The sequence below is a fragment of the Panulirus ornatus genome, chromosome 73 (assembly GCF_036320965.1).
Source record: "Panulirus ornatus isolate Po-2019 chromosome 73, ASM3632096v1, whole genome shotgun sequence".
Lineage (NCBI taxonomy): Eukaryota > Metazoa > Arthropoda > Malacostraca > Decapoda > Palinuridae > Panulirus > Panulirus ornatus.
Window position 1 is genome coordinate 5,974,221 of NC_092296.1, and position 18,168 is coordinate 5,992,388.

General features: G+C 39.8%; 1 protein-coding gene across 1 annotated transcript in view; it reads left to right on the forward strand.

Annotated features, from left to right (window-relative positions):
- Nucleotides 1-17,957, forward strand: part of LOC139748232 (mitogen-activated protein kinase kinase kinase 1-like) — a 32,876-nt gene extending 14,919 nt beyond the window's left edge. The window contains exons 3-8 of the mRNA XM_071661096.1: nucleotides 2,098-2,247; nucleotides 2,675-2,868; nucleotides 5,182-6,660; nucleotides 8,193-8,616; nucleotides 11,967-12,241; nucleotides 15,114-17,957. Of these exons, the coding sequence (XP_071517197.1) occupies nucleotides 2,098-2,247; nucleotides 2,675-2,868; nucleotides 5,182-6,660; nucleotides 8,193-8,616; nucleotides 11,967-12,241; nucleotides 15,114-15,266 (2,675 nt within the window). The 3' untranslated portion in view covers nucleotides 15,267-17,957. The remainder of the gene's footprint in view (nucleotides 1-2,097; nucleotides 2,248-2,674; nucleotides 2,869-5,181; nucleotides 6,661-8,192; nucleotides 8,617-11,966; nucleotides 12,242-15,113) is intronic.
- Nucleotides 17,958-18,168: the final 211 nt, after the last annotated feature.

Consider the following 18,168-nt stretch of genomic DNA (forward strand, 5'->3'; position numbering starts at 1 on the left):
CCTCTACCACTTCTGAAACCACACTGCTCTTCCCCAATCTGATGCTCTGTACATGCCTTCACACTCTCAATCAATATCCTCCCATATAATTTACCAGGAATAATCAACAAACTTATACCTCTGTAATTTGAGTACTCACTCTTATCCCCTTTGCCTGTGTACAGTGGCACTATGCAAGCATTCCGCCAATCCTCAGGCACCTCACCATGAGTCATACATACATTAAAGAACCTTACCAACCAGTCACAATACAGTCACCCCCTTTTTTAATAAATTCCACTGCAATACCATCGAAACCCGCTGCCTTGCCGGCTTTCATCTTCCGCAAAGCTTTTACTACCTCTTCTTTGTTTACTAAATCATTTTCCCTAGCCTTTTCACTTTGTACACCACCTTGACCAAAACACCCTATATCTGCCACTCTATCATCAAACACATTCCACAAACCTTCAAAATACTCACTCCATCTCCTCCTCACATCACCACTACTTATTATCATCTCCCCATTAGCCCCCTTCACTGAAGTTCGCATTTGTTCCCTTGTCTTACGCACTTTATTTACCTCCTTCCAAAACATCTTTTTCTTCTCCCTAAAATTTAATGATACTCTCTCACCCCAACTCTCATTTGCCCTCTTTTTCACCTCTTGCACCTTTCTCATGACCTCCTGCCTCTTTCTTTTATACATCTCCCACTCATTTGCATGATTTCCCTGCAAAAATCGTCCAAATGCCTCTCTCTTCTCTTTCACTAATAATCTTACTTCTTCATCCCACAACTCACTACCCTTTCTAATCTGCCAACCTCCCACGCTTCTCATGCCACAAGCATCTTTTGTGCAAGTCATCACTGCTTTCCTAAATACATCCCATTCCTCCCCCACTCCCCTTACGTCCTTTGTTCTCACCTTTTTCCATTCTGTACTCAGTCTCTCCTGGTACTTCCTCACACAAGTCTCCTTCCCATGCTCACTTACTCTCACCACTCTCTTCACCCCAACATTCTCTCTTCTTTTCTGAAAACCTCTACAAATCTTCACCTTCGCCTCCACAAGATAATGATCAGACATCCCTCCAGTTGCACCTCTCAGCTCATTAACATCCAAAAGTCTCTCTTTTGCACGCCTATCAATTAACACATAATCCAATAACGCTCTCTAGCCATCTCTCCTACTTACATACGTATACTTATGTATATCTCTCTTTTTAAACCAGGTATTCCCAATCACCAGTCCTTTTTCAGCACACAAATCTACAAGCTCTTCACCATTTCCATTTACAACACTGAACACCCCATGCACACTAACTGCTCCCCCAACCGCCACATTACTCACCTTTGTATTCAAATCACCCATGACTATAACCCAGTCTCGTGCATCAAAACCACTAACACACTCATTCAACTGCTCCCAAAACTCTTGCCTCTCATGATCTTTCTTCTCATGACCAGGTGCATATGCATCAATAATCACCCATCTCTCTCCATCAACTTTTAGTTTTACCCATATCAATCTAAAGTTTACTTTCTTACACTCTATCACATACTCCCACCACTCCTGTTTCAGGAGTAGTGCTGCTCCTTCCCTTGCTCTTGTCCTCTCACCAACCCCTGACTTTACTCCCAAGACATTCCCAAACCACTCTTCCCCTTTACCCTTGAGCTTCGTTTCACTCAGAGCCAAAACATCCAGGTTCCTTTCCTCAAACATACTACCTATGTCTCCTTTTTTCTCATCTTGGTTACATCCACACACATTTAGACACCTCAATGTGAGCCTTCTCCATTTCCCACATTAGCAAGGTAGCATTATGAACAGAGGACTGAGCCTAAGAGGGAATCCTCAATTGGCCCCTTTCTCTGTTCCTTCTTTTAGAAAAGTATAAATTGGAGGGAAGGATCTCCAGCCCAACCCTCCCTCCCCTTGTAGTCGCCTTTTACGACACGCATGGAATACGTGGGAAGTATTAATGAGATAGCCTTGATTATTGCTTCAGTTGCCCTTGCCATCTTAGGTAACATAAAAAAAAGTTTTGTGTCATATTCAGCAGTATATGAGAATATGTTGTATTGAAATAATAGTAAGAGTAATGTTTACAGGAGTCTGTAGCAGTGGTCGCCAGAGTCCTATGGGATCCTCTCTGATGTCCCGGTCCTTATCAGCAGCTTACCCTCATACCCAGTCACCATACACAGATTCTGCATACTCTTCTCCTGCAGGGGGTTCAGTCTATCCACCTACAGTAAGAGGTGGGTATAACTTATGATACTACATTTGAATAGACGTAGCTGTGGACAAACATTCTCACTAAATTCATGAAACAAAAATCATGCAGAATACTTGTAATATTTCTTTTGCATATATATCATTTTGAATTTTCCTTTTTTTCTCTCTTCCTTTGATAAAATTCTGTCAAATTTTTTGATATCTGTGCCTGAACTCCAGTATCTCATTATCTTCCATATTTACACAGTAATGCCATCTTTACTTTCCTATGTTGTGCTTTAATTTCTTTTTCTCTCAATAAAATCATCTTTTTGCTTATCCCAAAATTCCCTATCCTCATGATTCTTGGTTTTCTTAATTCATTCTTCTCAAATATTAATCTTTGAATTCTACTTTTTTGTGTGTGTGTGTTGCACACTTTCACACCTCTCTGGTTGTCTTACACAACAGGGGAAGTATCAGCAGCCATTGTTGTGAGTGCTTCAGAAGAAGCTGTGCCACTCCCTAGGAGTGAGCCCATACCAGCTGAGCATGAATCCACCGCAGCTGGTTGGGTTCACGTCTTTGGCAAGGAGCTTGTCTCGTGTCTCTTCTCTCGAGATTGGGCTGTGAGAGAAACTAGTCTCAGGAGACTTGCACATGAAGTAAGTATGGAAGGTTGAAAAGTTTCTTTGTGAAGTTATTTATATTTTAGCTGTACTAAATTTCATCAGAAGCAGATTGAGATTCAATTTAGGATTATCAAACTTCTCTGTCAGAAGTGATATATAGGAATGCATTAAACAGTAACCATATGAGCAAGTGTGTGTTTAATGTTGTTTATATGTTTGGGCAGTTTCAGAATTTAGTTATTAATGTTTTTGTTATTGTCACAGCCACATTTTCTTTTCATTCTCATATGTGCTTCTGAGGTGTACTGGTTAGCATTGTTGAATGTGAGTCATGTGTAGGCAGTCAGCCTGTAGCCAACCCAGTTAGTCTGTAAATAGGTACCTAGTTTAGGCTGGGGTTGTTTATATACATGTAGTATAGATGAGGTGCCCTTAATCAGGGCATTGTTGCCTGTGTCATCTCAGTTATTAAAGACATTACAAAAATGTGGGATGTACTTTTGCAGGGGCATTTTGTGCAAAGCTATTTTCAAACCATACATCAAGGTTATGAATTGAATTATTACCAAGTTGAAGTGTATTGACACCATTGAAAGTGTTAATTGAATATAGTCACTGAGAAATATATATTCATGGCTAGTATCACTTGCATCATAACGCTAGTGAAAACAAAAGACGGGATGAGTTATAATTTTTCTCATTCATAATCACAGTTGGTTCATATAATTATCTCAAAAAACTTTTTCCTTTGTTCAGCAATGGAAAATGGATATATTAGAAAATGAACATAATCATAATCATACACATCAATGCCATCTTAAATCATGAGAATGAAAATATGGATAGGTTTCATATCATACTTTCCACATGAAATTTACAAGTCCAATTTATCATGCACTATAAGTGATAAAAGTTTTTGATATGTATATTTTTATTTTCATGTTATTTTGTTGTTTACTTTTGTGTGTTCCATTTTGATTTGTATAGTTTCTATCGTCAGTCCATACATGTAACACGTATGTTCCACTGTTTAATTTTTAATGTGTCGAAAGTAACCAGCTATCCATTCCTCCTATCATGTGGTTGAGCCTGTAAGCTTAGTAAAGGGACTGACTGATGTTTGGTGGGATTAGTTTTTAGTAGAGTGCAGAAAGAGTAGTAACAGTATGTTTTGCCACTTCCCACAAAGTAACAAATACTGTTGGCATGTTGGCTTTTCTCGTGGAAGTGATAAAAACAGTAGTCATCAAAATGATGGTAAATTGACTTTTACTTATTATGGTCAGCATAACATATTAGTTCATAACTCCCTGAATTACTTTAAAGATGGTTAAATTATTTTGTGACAGGACATCATCAACCCCTTATTTTTGGCTGATCAGAATAAGATTTTAACTGCATATGTTTTGTATGTAAGTAATGTAAGGGTAAGAGAGATGTGTGGAAATAAAAAGAGCGTGGTTGAGAGAGCAGAAGAGGGCGTTTTGAAATGGTTTGGGCACATGGAGAGAATGAGTGAGGAAAGATTGACCAAGAGGATATATGTGTCGGAGGTGGAGGGAACGAGGAGAAGTGGGAGACCAAATTGGAGGTGGAAAGATGGAGTGAAAAAGATTCTGTGTGATCGGGGCCTGAACATGCAGGAGGGTGAAAGGAGGGGAAGGAATAGAGTGAATTGGATCGATGTGGTATACCGGTGTTGACGTGCTGTCAATGGATTGAATCAGGGCATGTGAAGCGTCTGGGGTAAACCATGGAAAGTTGTGTGGGGCCTGGATGTGGAAAGGGAGCTGTGGTTTCGGGCATTATTGCGTGGCAGCTAGAGACTGAGTGTGAACGAATGGGGCCTTTGTTGTCTTTTCCTAGTGCTGCCTCGCACACATGAGGGGGGAGGGGGAAGGTATTCCATGTGTGGCGAGGTGGTGATGGGAGTGAACGGGGGCAGACAGGGTGAATTGTGTGCATGGGTATATATGTATGTGTCTGTGTATGTATATATATGTGTACATTGAGATGTATAGGTATGTATATTTGCGTGTGTGGACGTGTGTGTGTATGGGGGTGGGTTGGGCCATTTCTTTCGTCTGTTTCCTTGCGCTACCTCACAAACGCGGGAGACAGCGACAAAGCAAAATAAATGATAAATATAAATGTTTTGTATGCATGTCTAATTGCCATTATGAGAGCATTTCAAACGGTTTTCATCCCTTGCCATTTTTGTGTTAGGAAGTAAAATTATAAGTAAAATGAAGAGAAGTTTGATGATTATCAGTGAAAGGATCACTGAAAAATATAAATAGATATCTTATGAGACTTAACTTATTTGTCTTACTTTCCTCCTTTCAGGTAGTGAAAGTGTTACATTGGGACAGATTAGTGACTGGTGAGGAGAAAAGACGCCAAGTTATTCATTGTTGTGCTAATATACTCGCCCAGGTGGCGAATGATCCTGTTTACAAAGTGTACCTGGCATGCTTGCGATGTTTGCGAGTGTTGTTATCCCACCTTAACCCTTCAACGGGAAGCCAAGTGACAGCACTGCAAGAGTTGTTCCGTCCACTTGTTCGTACATTACTTCTAAAGTGTGCTGATGGCAACAGACGCACATCGCAAATTAGTGTGGATTCTATATTAGAACTTTGCCGTGGTCAAGATGGCGAACTGGCATTAGCTACTCAGGTGTCAGCATCTACTCCTGGTCTAGGGGGCATCAGTTTTATTCTCTCCTGCATCTTAGAAGACACTGCACCTTCAGAAGCTCCATGGCAGTGGCTCCTTGGTCGCCTTTGTGTGCTTGACCGCCTTGTTGACGAGTTTCCATCTGAGTTTCAGTTGCAGTATGTGCCACTGCAACCAGCAGAGTCAGGCTATAAACTGCAAAATTATGACCGTCTAATGACTGTGGTTGAGTTTGCCTTTAAGGCTTTGGGAAGTAGCCATGCAACTGTCAGCAAGTTAGCCCGCCGTGTATATATATGTGGGGCAAGATTTGCTGCTGCCGAGGCTGCAGTATTCCATCAAGTTTGTGATATGCTGGCAAAGTTAGACGTATCATTACAGATGCGTCTCAAACGGCGACTGCGATCCATGCAGGGTCAACACAGTGATCGGAAAGCTACCATAGCACGTTTGGAAGGGAAGTTAAGCCTAGGGACATGGGATTTGGGTGACACTGCTGGACCGCGCCTCGTGCGTTCGGTGTCCCATTCACCATCAAGAATGCTATCAGCTTTAAGATCATCATCCCAGTCTCCTGCACGGCAGCCAATAATCTCAGCAGCTCCTAAAAAAGATACAGAGAGAACGTGCAAAGGTCCAGCAGGACCTACTTCATCCCCACCTAGACCCACTCATCTTCCTTTAGACTGCTTTGAGGCAAAATTTAAAGAAAAACAAGCAAAATTACGTCTCTATCATAAAACAAGACAAAAACACGACGTTCCTTTCATTGCACAAAATGTATTAGTTTCACCTATACAACATGAACGACATCAACGCTGGAGTCCAATGAAGATGGGAGGTGCACTCTATAAAGGTGGGCTTTCACAAAGTCATGGTGATGCTCTAGATGTTTCACCACAGACACCTCTAGGGCCTGTAGCACCACCACAGTTCTCCTTCAAAGACGTAGTTAGTACTCCTGCCACACCCACTGCCCCACATTGTACGCCTGTCCGAGAGATGCCTCCATCATTGGGTCAGAATGATTGTGAAGCACAAGTAGGCCAGGATCCATGGACATCACAAGAGGCACCACTCCCAGTTATCCCGGGCCTCGACCTTCTTCCAGCCCACCTAGATGAATCCTTACACCCTTATGAACAGGTAAGAGTACATTACTACCCCTCTGTGTTGGTTAATATGATTGTGTCATAAAGGGGACTGTCAGGCATAAATTTCAGACTTGAACCTTCTCTTAGTGATTTCATATGTATAGGATTGTCTAATGGTGAGTTAGTAAACTAGTTTTCTTTATATTCTCTTTGCAAGTGGAATTTCAAACTTTAGCAATAATCTATGTAACTGATACACACAAGGTTGTTTGGTAATGTCACTCTTTATGCAAATTTGTGTCATAAAGGGGACTGTCAGGCATAAATTTCAGACTTGAACCTTCTCTTGGTGATTTCATATGTATAGGATTGTCTAATGGTGAGTTAGTAAACTAGTTTTCTTTATATTCTCTTTGCAAGTGGAATTTCAAACTTTAGTAATAATCTATGTAACTGATACACACAAGGTTGTTTGGTAATGTCACTCTTTACGCAAACATGAGTTTTACATTAATTTGTTCCTAGAGGTGTAAATTTTCCATGTGCTGATCCACAATGAAAATGGATTATTATAATATGATTGTCTTGTGAGTGATGACAGTAGATTACTTAGAGTGGAAAAGATTGTTAGTACTGATACATTAGTTGATGATCATAGATGTTTATAGATACCTCTGCAGTCAACTTTGTTGCTTCACCTCAACAAACTGATGTGTTTATATGTTTCTGATCCTGTGCTGTGTGAGTTCATCATCACTTGTCACAGAACTCTTGAATTTGAATCATAGATTTCCCACAATGTTCATTTAATGTTGGCATAGTGAGCAAAGAAATGGTTTGCTCATTCCCAAAATGCTGAAAATCTTGGAGCTTCTAGGGCCATCCCCCACACCATGATTTGTGATTTTTTTTAATCATCTTTTTACATCTTTGTGGAATGGATAACGCATTATTACTGGGCTCAATTTCAGACTTAGTCACGGCTTGGATGTGTGTGTGTGACACTAATAGACACCCAACCAGTGGATTATGGAATTACATCTAGATTTTCTGCATATGAACAGAAAACTTGACACTGGCATTGATTACATGACTAGTTTGCTCTAGTCCTCCACTTTAGTCATGTTGACACTTGAAAAAACTGCTTTATACTTTTGTGGTCAGAACACTATGGAAGACAATGCAAAACAATTGTAAAGGAAGTGTATAAAGAAAATGGTCCCTTAACTGGAATATAATAATTACAAAAAGTTCGCACATAGAATATTTTCACATTTTTTTTCACACTTGATTGCCATATTCTAGTGAGGTTGCTCCAGGAACAGACCAAGAAAAGGCCTCATTCATTCACATTCATCCTCTTAAGTTTTATGTGTAATGCACAAACATCCCCCCCCCCCCACACACACACAGACACACACACACACACACACACACACACACACACACCACAACCAGGCCTCAGAGACTTTAATGTGATTTCCCTTGGCTGCTTCATATGCCCCGGTTTTCCATTGACAACACATTGCTCCCTGTGTACCACATCATTTTCACATAGACTTTGTAATAAATCATCTTTTCCAGAATGTGGAGGGTGGACAGTATGAGGAGGGCAGGGACTGGGTGCGAGGACCCTTACTTGGCACAGGAGCCTTTTCTTCTTGTTATCAAGCTCGTGACGTGCAGACTGGCACACTGATGGCTGTCAAGCAAGTCTCCTTCTGCAGGAACAATGAGAAAGATCAAGAGCGAGTTGAAGCATCGGTTGAAGAAGAGATCCTTATCATGTCACGTTTACGTCATTCCAATATTGTGAGGCTATTAGGAGCCTCCAGACAGTCCACGTCATTCTCTGTTTTCACTGAGTGGATGGCAGGAGGATCAGTAGCCACTATGCTGGATAAATATGGCACCTTTTCTGAGCAAGTCATCTTGAAGTACACCAGACAAGTGCTGGCTGGGTTGGCATACCTTCATGATAACAAGATCTTGCACCGTGACCTTAAAGGTAAGCTTGCAGGAAGAGTGATGGATACATTCATAGACACCTGATGATAGGTAATCAAACTTACCATGTAAATCTTTTAAGGCTTGCATAGAAATTACTGCTTAGCACAATATTACAAGAGCTTAGTAAAATATTACAAGACAGATTTACAGCTCAGTTTTGAACCAAGAATGGTGGGTAACTGAAAATCTATCTCCCCCATATAACAATTGGTAGCACTTAAAGTCCCTTTCCCCTTAAGCTGCTCTTGTAGATTTTCTCTTGCAGTATTATTATGTTGCCTTGGTAACTGCTAGATGTCATGTGGGTCTCTCATGTCATGGATTACTTGAAATGAGATTAAACATGCAGGAGGGTGAGAGGCGTGCAAGTAATAGTGAATTGGAATGATCGCTGAAAATCTTTTTCACTCCATCTTTCCACCTCCAATTTGGTCTCCCACTTCTTGTTCCCTCCACCTCTTACACATATATCCTCTTTGTCAATCTTTCATTTCTCATTCTCTCCATGTGACCAAACCATTTCAATACACCCTCTTCTGCTCTCTCAACCACTCTTTTATTTACCACACATCTCTCTCACCCTTTCATTTCTTACTCGATCAAACCACCTCATACCACATGTTGTCGTCAAACATCTCATTTCCAACACATCCACCCTCCTCCGCACAACCCTATTTATAGCCCACATCTCGCAACCATATAATATTGTTGGAACCACTGTTCCTTCAAACATACCCATTTTTGCTCTCAGAGATAATGTTCTCGCCTTCCACACATTCTTCAACGCTCCCAGAACCTTCGCCCCCTCCCCCACCCTGTGACTCACTTCTGCATCCATGGTTCCATCCGCTGCTAAATCCACTCCCAGATATCTAAAACACTTCACAGATGTGGGAAACGGTGTTCAAGTGTAATGAATAAGATGAGGATTGGCGGAATGCGTGCATAGTGCCATTGTACAAAGGCAAAGGGGATAAGAGTGAGTGCTCAAATTACAGAGGTATAAGTTTGTTGAGTATTCCTGGCAGATTATATGGGAGGGTATTGATTGAGAGGGTGAAGGCATGTACAGAGCATCAGATTGGGGAAGAGCAGTGTGGTTTCAGAAGTGGTAGAGGATGTGTGGATCAGGTGTTTGCTTTGAAGAATGTATGTGAGAAATACTTAGAAAAGCAAATGGATTTGTTTGTAGCATTTATGGATCTGGAGAAGGCATATGATAGAGTTGATAGAGATGCTCTGTTGAAGGTATTAAGAATATATGGTGTGGGAGGCAAGTTGTTAGAAGCAGTGAAAAGTTTTTATCGAGGATGTAAGGCATGTGTACGTGTAGGAAGAGAGGAAAGTGATTGGTTCTCAGTGAATGTAGGTTTGCAGCTGGGGTGTGTGATGTCTCCATGGTTGTTTAATTTGTTTATGGATGGGGTTGTTAGGGAGGTGAATGCAAGAGTTTTGGAAAGAGGGGCAAGTATGAAGACTGTTGGGATGAGAGAGCTTGGGAAGTGAGTCAGTTGTTGTTCGCTGATGATACAGCGCTGGTGGCTGATTCATGTGAGAAACTGCAGAAGCTGGTGACTGAGTTTGGTAAAGTGTGTGAAAGAAGAAAGTTAAGAGTAAATGTGAATAAGAGCAAGGTTATTAGGTACAGTAGGGTTGAGGGTCAAGTCAATTGGGAGGTGAGTTTGAATGGAGAAAAACTGGAGGAAGTGAAGTGTTTTAGATATCTGGGAGTGGATCTGGCAGCGGATGGAACCATGGAAGCGGAAGTGGATCATAGGGTGGGGGAGGGGGCGAAAATTCTGGGAGCCTTGAAGAATGTGTGGAAGTCGAGAACATTATCTCGGAAAGCAAAAATGGGTATGTTTGAAGGAATAGTGGTTCCAACAATGTTGTATGGTTGCGAGGCGTGGACTATGGATAGAGTTGTGCGCAGGAGGATGGATGTGCTGGAAATGAGATGTTTGAGGACAATGTGTGGTGTGAGGTGGTTTGATCGAGTAAGTAACGTAAGGGTAAGAGAGATGTGTGGAAATAAAAAGAGCGTGGTTGAGAGAGCAGAAGAGGGTGTTTTGAAATGGTTTGGTCACATGGAGAGAATGAGTGAGGAAAGATTGACCAAGAGGATATATGTGTCGGAGGTGGAGGGAACGAGGAGAAGAGGGAGACCAAATTGGAGGTGGAAAGATGGAGTGAAAAAGATTTTGTGTGATCGGGGCCTGAACATGCTGGAGGGTGAAAGGAGGGCAAGGAATAGAGTGAATTGGAGCGATGTGGTATACCGGGGTTGACGTGCTGTCAGTGGATTGAATCAAGGCATGTGAAGCGTCTGGGGTAAACCATGGAAAGCTGTGTAGGTATGTATATTTGTGTGTGTGGACGTATGTATATACATGTGTATGGGGGTGGGTTGGGCCATTTCTTTCGTCTGTTTCCTTGTGCTACCTCGCAAACGCGGGAGACAGCGACAAAGCAAAAAGAAGAAAAAAAAAAAATATATTTCATGAAGACAGCAAGTATGAATATGTACCTCTGTATATATGTATATGTCTGTGTATGTTTATGTATGTGCACACTGAAATGTATAGGTATATATGTGGGCGTTTATGTATTTGCATCTGTATGTGGGTGGGTTGTATCATTCTTTGCGCTACCTTGCTAACGTGGGAGACAGCGACTAAGTATGATAAAAAAAATGATATGTATTTCATACATATTCACCATTTCCCACATTAACCAGGTAGTTACAAGAACAGAGGACTGAGCCTTACAGGGGAAATCTTCACTTGGCCCCTAAATTGTTCCTTCTTTTGGAAAAGTTAAAAGTGGAGGGGAGGATTTCCAGCCCCCTGCTGTGTGTGTGTGCATGTATATGTATATATTTACATATATGTGTATGAGAGTGGATGTGACCTTTCTTTGTGGGTTCCAGGTGCTACCTCATTAAGATTGGAAACGTCAATTAAATATGAAAAAATATATTTTATTGAAATTTGGTACGTTTTGATTTTTTTTTTCACTTTGTTTACATTATGTTTGGGGCCAAAGGTTTTTCCAGGAACACTTAATCTTATAATGAGAATTTGGGAAAACTGCTTTTGCCATTTGGAATTTTAGTGTGTGGAAACTAAAAGAATGCACTTACTCTGAGTAGTAAGTTATAGGTGTATTTTAATTTCCCTTTTTTCAGGCAGTTTACTTTTGAGCCAAACCAGATGTAAAGTAATGTTTTGTTGATGAAACTGTTATTGTGTAAATTTTCTAAGGGTGATTTCAGTGAGAAATTAATTTGAAAAAGCAAGTGTAAGTTTAGATACTTTATTAATGTTTCCACTTGCTTTCTCAATACAGGTGCGAATCTCCTGGTGGACAGCACAGGTCAGTGGTTAAGAATTGGTGATTTTGGAACGGCTGCTCGAATGGCAAGCAAGTCAACAGTGACAGGGGAATTTCAGGGTCAGTTATTAGGCACAATTGCCTTTATGGCTCCTGAGGTCCTGCGTGGTGAGGATTATGGCCGTTCTTGTGATGTGTGGAGTGTGGGCTGTTGTGTCATAGAGATGGCTACTACCAAGCCACCCTGGGGAGCAGATCATGTTTCCAATCAACTGAAGCTGATGTACAAGGTAAGGAGACTTTACAAGTAATAGTATTATGAGTAACATAGCAGAAGGGAGGATAAGCTGTTTCTTCTTGATTTTTTTCTTTTTTGCTGCAAAAGATCTTATTTTCTGATATGGGCGCTAGATGCATTCTCTATATATTGCTTTTTACCATCCGTCAGGGTGTTTCATACAGTCTTATCCTTTCTGCTTATAGTCATGAGGCTCTTTTCATACAGTTTAATCCTTATTGCTCATAGTCATGAGGGTCTTTTCATATAGTCTTATCCTTACTGTGCATAGTCATAAAGCTCTATCATGAAATGATCAAATTTGCATCTAGTCCTGTGGCATGGACACATAGCCTCTCAGATCACCTTTTCGCCTCCACAGTGTACACCCAGTTTGTTAATGGAGACAGTGAGCTTTCTTTTGCATAAAAATGTATCTTTTTCACTTTTCACACTGTTTTGATTCATCAGTTGAGACCAATTTCTCCATTCATACCACCTTTTTACACAAAAAGCATCCATTGCATTTGATCCTAGATTATTCCTTTAGCATCTTCAACTGTCCTTTTCATCCATTGTTTAACTTGCCTCCTTGTGCCATCAACTTTACAACTGTATAGGTGTAACTGAGTTCTGCCTTCTTGAAGTTGTGCTGCAAGTGAAAAGTCACCTTCAGCAAGATTGTATCATTGAGGGTACAGTCTCGCCAAAGAAATTCTCACCCCAAAGGAGTCTGCAGTCCCTGTTACTGGAAGTAGCACAGCCTTGGGCTGCAGGAGCCTTTAGAAAGGTCTTTGGTAACACTAGAACTCTTTTGTTGAAATTGGTCCAGGATAATTATCATAGCTTAATAGATACAACTATATATCTTCCTGACCAGCCTGTCATCTGCCATCCCTTTCATGTGGCCATATCATCCTAAATTACTTGCATTCCTTATACCTCTAAGAATTCATCACACCACATGCTGTCATTTTTTTTCACTCCTCTTCATTCAAACTATACTATGTAAGTTATCCATCTCATTTATTCCCCCCACAAACGTAAGATATTTGGGTTTCACATCCATATTTCAGAGTAGGAACAAGTACTCCTTTCTGCAAAAATTTCTTGAATATTTGACACTATTTTCCATTCAGCAAAGCTTTCACAGCTCCTCCATTTTTTCTCCCGGACTTCTGCTTTCTTGCTACTGTCCACACTGACCACTACTCCCAAATACTTAAGCTCATCTGCGTCTTCCATTTCATCACCAGTCAGACTGATATTATGCTGTATATACTAGTTTTACGTTTATTTACGTTCACTTTCGACATCCTTCTCAAACACAGCAACATAGTAATCTGCTATTCTTTTCAGGGCTTCTTCAGATTTACTTACTAGTATAACATCATCTGCAATGAAGAAGGCATTTTTGAAAAAAAGGAAAGAAAATGAGGATCTTGATAGAAATGTAAAAGAGAAGTGCAAAGAATACTGGAAATGCTAACATTTATGAGTGTATTCAGTATGCCTCGTCCTGCCCTATCAGTCTCAGTCTGTTGAATTGTGGGTTCAGGTCATAGGCACTATTCACAAAACCTCATCATCACAGGCCTTTGACCTAATCCTTACAGGTCGAAGGTCATCTTCATTAGACCTGTTTTCACTTCACCCTCATCTTCAATACACTCTTGACATCACTCGCCATCTTTGCTACACCCTTCTTACCACATGCCATCTTCAGTGCTTGTAAAAGTGAAAGTAAAGTGATAGTGTTTGAAAGGAAACAGTGAAGGTATAGATTTTGTAAAACCATTTAGAGTGAAAGGTGTGTACTAAACTGTGTTTTGGATATGGGGAAGAAATACTGGAAGTGAGAATTTAAGTATTTAGGAGCTGTCTTGGGTAAGTTTGGTGATATGCAAGGAGAGAGCAGAACAGGTAAGAAGATTCATTTTGTCCCTTAATAGAATGATGAAGGGTTGAGGTGTAAGTGTGGAGGTGAAGGGAGGATTAAGGGACAGCATAGTCCACCCAACCCTGACCTATGCAGTTGAAACATGGACATGGAAGGAGTCAAGAGGTCTGGAATCCAGGCTTTAGAAATCAGTTATTTGAGAGGAGCATGTGGTATGACTAGATGGAATGAAGAAAGAAATGAAAGGGTGTTTGAGAGATGTGGTATGGTAAGGAATGCAAAGGGAATGAATTCTAGAATGGTAGAGTGGGTGAAACGTGATTCTTTGAGGTGGTTTGGGCTTGTGGAAAGATTGCAAGACTGGGAGCTTACAAGGAGAGTGTATAATTGTCCAGTTGAAAGTGTTGGTGTCAGAGGATTACCACCTGCGACATGGGCAAATTGAGTTGAAGAATACTACAGGGAGAGAAATGGTGGAAGAACACATGGAATGGTGTATGCGAGAGAGGCATGTAATGACAGGGATAAGTCGAGACTTTTACCATACTCACTCCCTTGATGGGAGTTCCCAGAGGGAATGTGCATTAGAGATGTAGATAGATAGATAGAATGCTGGGTGAGGCAGAAAGAAAAGACAGCTTCCTGAATCAGAGGAGTGCAACTTGACTACCACTGAAGTGCTGGCTCTTTACTCAGCCTTCACTAACCCTTCCTGATACCCAGGCAGGTAGCACTGGTAATATACTTTCTTGGTTGTTGGCTGCTTGCCAACTACTACCTACATGTCTATGTTCCTGGTTCCATATTTCTTGGTATGATCCCCTCTGCATTAGGATTTCTTTTCTCTGTTGATAACTGTTGCTTCATTTATCGTAGCTGAGTCAGCATGGAGACTTTTGCCACACATTTTGCTTTGAATGTAGGTCAAGTATTTATGATAAAAATCTGCAAATTCTGTTTTATTAAAGAATAAAATTTTTCACAGATTGCTACCAGTAGTGGACCTCCTACAGTACCTGAGATGCTGTCAGCCAGCACACGTGACCTAGCTCTTCGTTGTCTTGAGATCAAAAGTGAAAACAGACCACCAGCTAAGGAGCTAATTCAACACCCATGTTTCAAGACACAGCCACCATGACCCCAGCCTGCCTCAGAGTTTGGGATTGAAGAAATATTTCAGTACAGTTGTTGAAAATGTATTAAATAAATTTCAAAATTAGAAAACTCATACAGCACAATCCTTTTTAATTGGGCAGACAAAAGTTTTTCTTTTAATATGATAAATTGGCAACATTTCTTCATGTATTGAGATTTTTCCATATAAATTGGAAGTGTTCAAAAGGTACATTAATGTTAGATGAATGCAGGCCTTAAATTGGCAATGCCAAATATGTTCCATTTCAATATTTACCTCTGTGTCTGAAAATCTTAATAGTACAAATTTTCACTTATGTTACTTTCCATTTCCTTATTTCATTATTTATTGGAAAAGTTCTTCTCCTGATGAAATTCATTAGAAGTGAGCAGGCAGAGCATATAGAGCTTGGTAAGGGACATCTAGCTCTATAGTGTATATATTAACAGTATACAAGCTTAGTGTAGGTCATAGACAGCCATCTGTGAGGACACCTAGTAGGCTAAGGAAGCAAGCCAACTTCTAGGGCATTAGGACTCTGATTTGCCCCTGTGTAAGTTCCAGAAAGATTTCTACAGATGCAGACAGAAAGCCAGAATGTCCCCATGATACATGGGTGCTGACAGCATTGGTATCCTTGCAAAGGTGGAGTCAGGCCTGTCTGTCCCCCAAGACTGTTCTGCAGAATCAAGTATTAGATTGCATGTAGATTAAAAAATGAAGTTAATGGAACCATTTTTTATTATAATTTTGGATTTTGGAGAAATCCATAAATTTATGAACTGATATTTTCAGTTTAGAGAGTAAAAATTATGTACCCTTGATCCTGTCAGACTAGCGTTGCTAGGCATACAAAATTGCTCCACTATATTTCTTGACCTTCTCTTGTGGGTAATATTAACAGCCTCTACAGTGGCTTGGTGCTGTCATTTTACCTCACAAACTCTTGTGTTATTCTGTTCTTTTGTGGTAACTTTAGTGAGATTGGTGGGAGGCAGAACATGAAAGACAACAGTACTCAAAAAATCAGATTGGTTTCACAAAATTTTTGGGAAATGCCTGTTTATCTTATGTTCAGCAAAATCATGTTCTGCTGCTTTCCAATCTGGCCATGGTTACGTGTGTGGATGAAGATAACTTAGCTGTTAACTCCGACTTTTTCCGTCATAACTGTGAAATTCCATTGCATTTGTAACACTTTACAAAGTGACTACAGATCTCAGTGTAATTTAGGGGACCAGCTTGTCTTTACTATTTATGTATTTTATTTAAATTATTTGTATTGTCTTTCTATTTGTTACATATATTAATTACTGTCCCCAGTTTCTCTTACCTTGGAATTTTCCAAAGTGTTCAGGTGCGCCATCCTGTGGTGAATTTTTGTTAGTAGAATTTTAACTATGTAATTTTTGTGTTCAAGACTTCCTTAGCTGTATATTGAACCAGTATAGGAAGACTCTTAGCAACAGATTTAACAAAAGAACAAATTTTTAAGATGAATAGATTTATTACAAGGGTATGGCTGCTCAGATCAACTAATGGAGTTTTGCAATGACGAGTACCCAGCCATATTTCAATATTTAGGTCACAACTTTGTAAAGTTACTGGAAGTTCAAAAGTGTAACTTTTATATTTACAAAAGCCAATGTCCTAGCTTTAGGAAAAATTTTGTAGACTTTTATTTATTTATTTATATTTTTTGATTTGGTGAGCCCACAGAACTGTTACATAACTCTGACCTGTTTGTTCTTCTAGTGTTAAGGGTCAACTGCGGACAAGCACCTGAGAATTACAAGTTTTAAGCTTGGGACTTCAACCACACCCAAATTGGTTAATGAGATACTTGTAATTTATTCTTGAAAATCATTTTACATAGTACAAAATAATTCAGATCATTGTGATGCTGTTGCCTTTCCTTGAAAACCAAAAAAAAAAAAAAAAAAAAAAGCCATCCTCCTTGGACATTTCACAAAGTTCGGGTGTATGTCCTCTTTGACACAACTGAAGTTATGAGAAAAAGAAAAAAAAAAAGTACTTAGTGCAAGTTGGGGAATAATTACAGTAATTATGAGTCTCCCCACTAGTGGACTTTATGGAGGATTAAGGGACATCTGGTAGGGAATCTTCTTCAAAACCAACCCACTGAAAAAAGTGCCTAATTTACATTATACTAAATTTATTGGGAAGAGATTCTCATTTGACTACATTATCACACAGACATATTATTTATTATTACAAAACAGTATAGGAAGGTAATCAAAATGGGAAACAGAAATAGCTGAGAATCCTCTCTCCAGTTGAGTTGCCAATTGATTTGGAAATGTTTGAAAAGTTTGGTGTTTGGGGGAAATGGGTATTGCAATGGAGATGACTACTACTATTTTGCTTTCATTATATGTTGAGCTTTAACTATAGTTCCGTACAGTATCTATACTTTTCTTTTTTTTTTTTTTCTAAAGTACAAGTCCACTTTCTGTATCTCCACCATTCCCAGGAACCCATTCAAACCACTGTCTTAAAGGTGCCAAAATGTACAGAGCACAATCTAGTTTAAGCTATTTTTCTACTGTTCACTGTTTGCATTTCTGAAGTGAAACCGTTTTGTGAATGTCTGGGACCAAGTTTAAAAAATCTTGATGTTAATTAGGTTTTTTGTAGTTGATTTTTGGTAGATTAAAATAAAGTGAAGAAAAACCAATTCATTGTCAAATATATCCGTAACAACTCCCGTGAACTTTGTAATCAACTTATATTTATTATTATAATCATTATACTTTGTCACTGTCTCCTGTGTTAGCAAGGTAGCTCAAGGAAACAGGAAAGAATGGCCCAACCCACCCACATACACATGTATATACATACTCGCCCACACAGGCACATATACATTTCAATGTATAAATACATA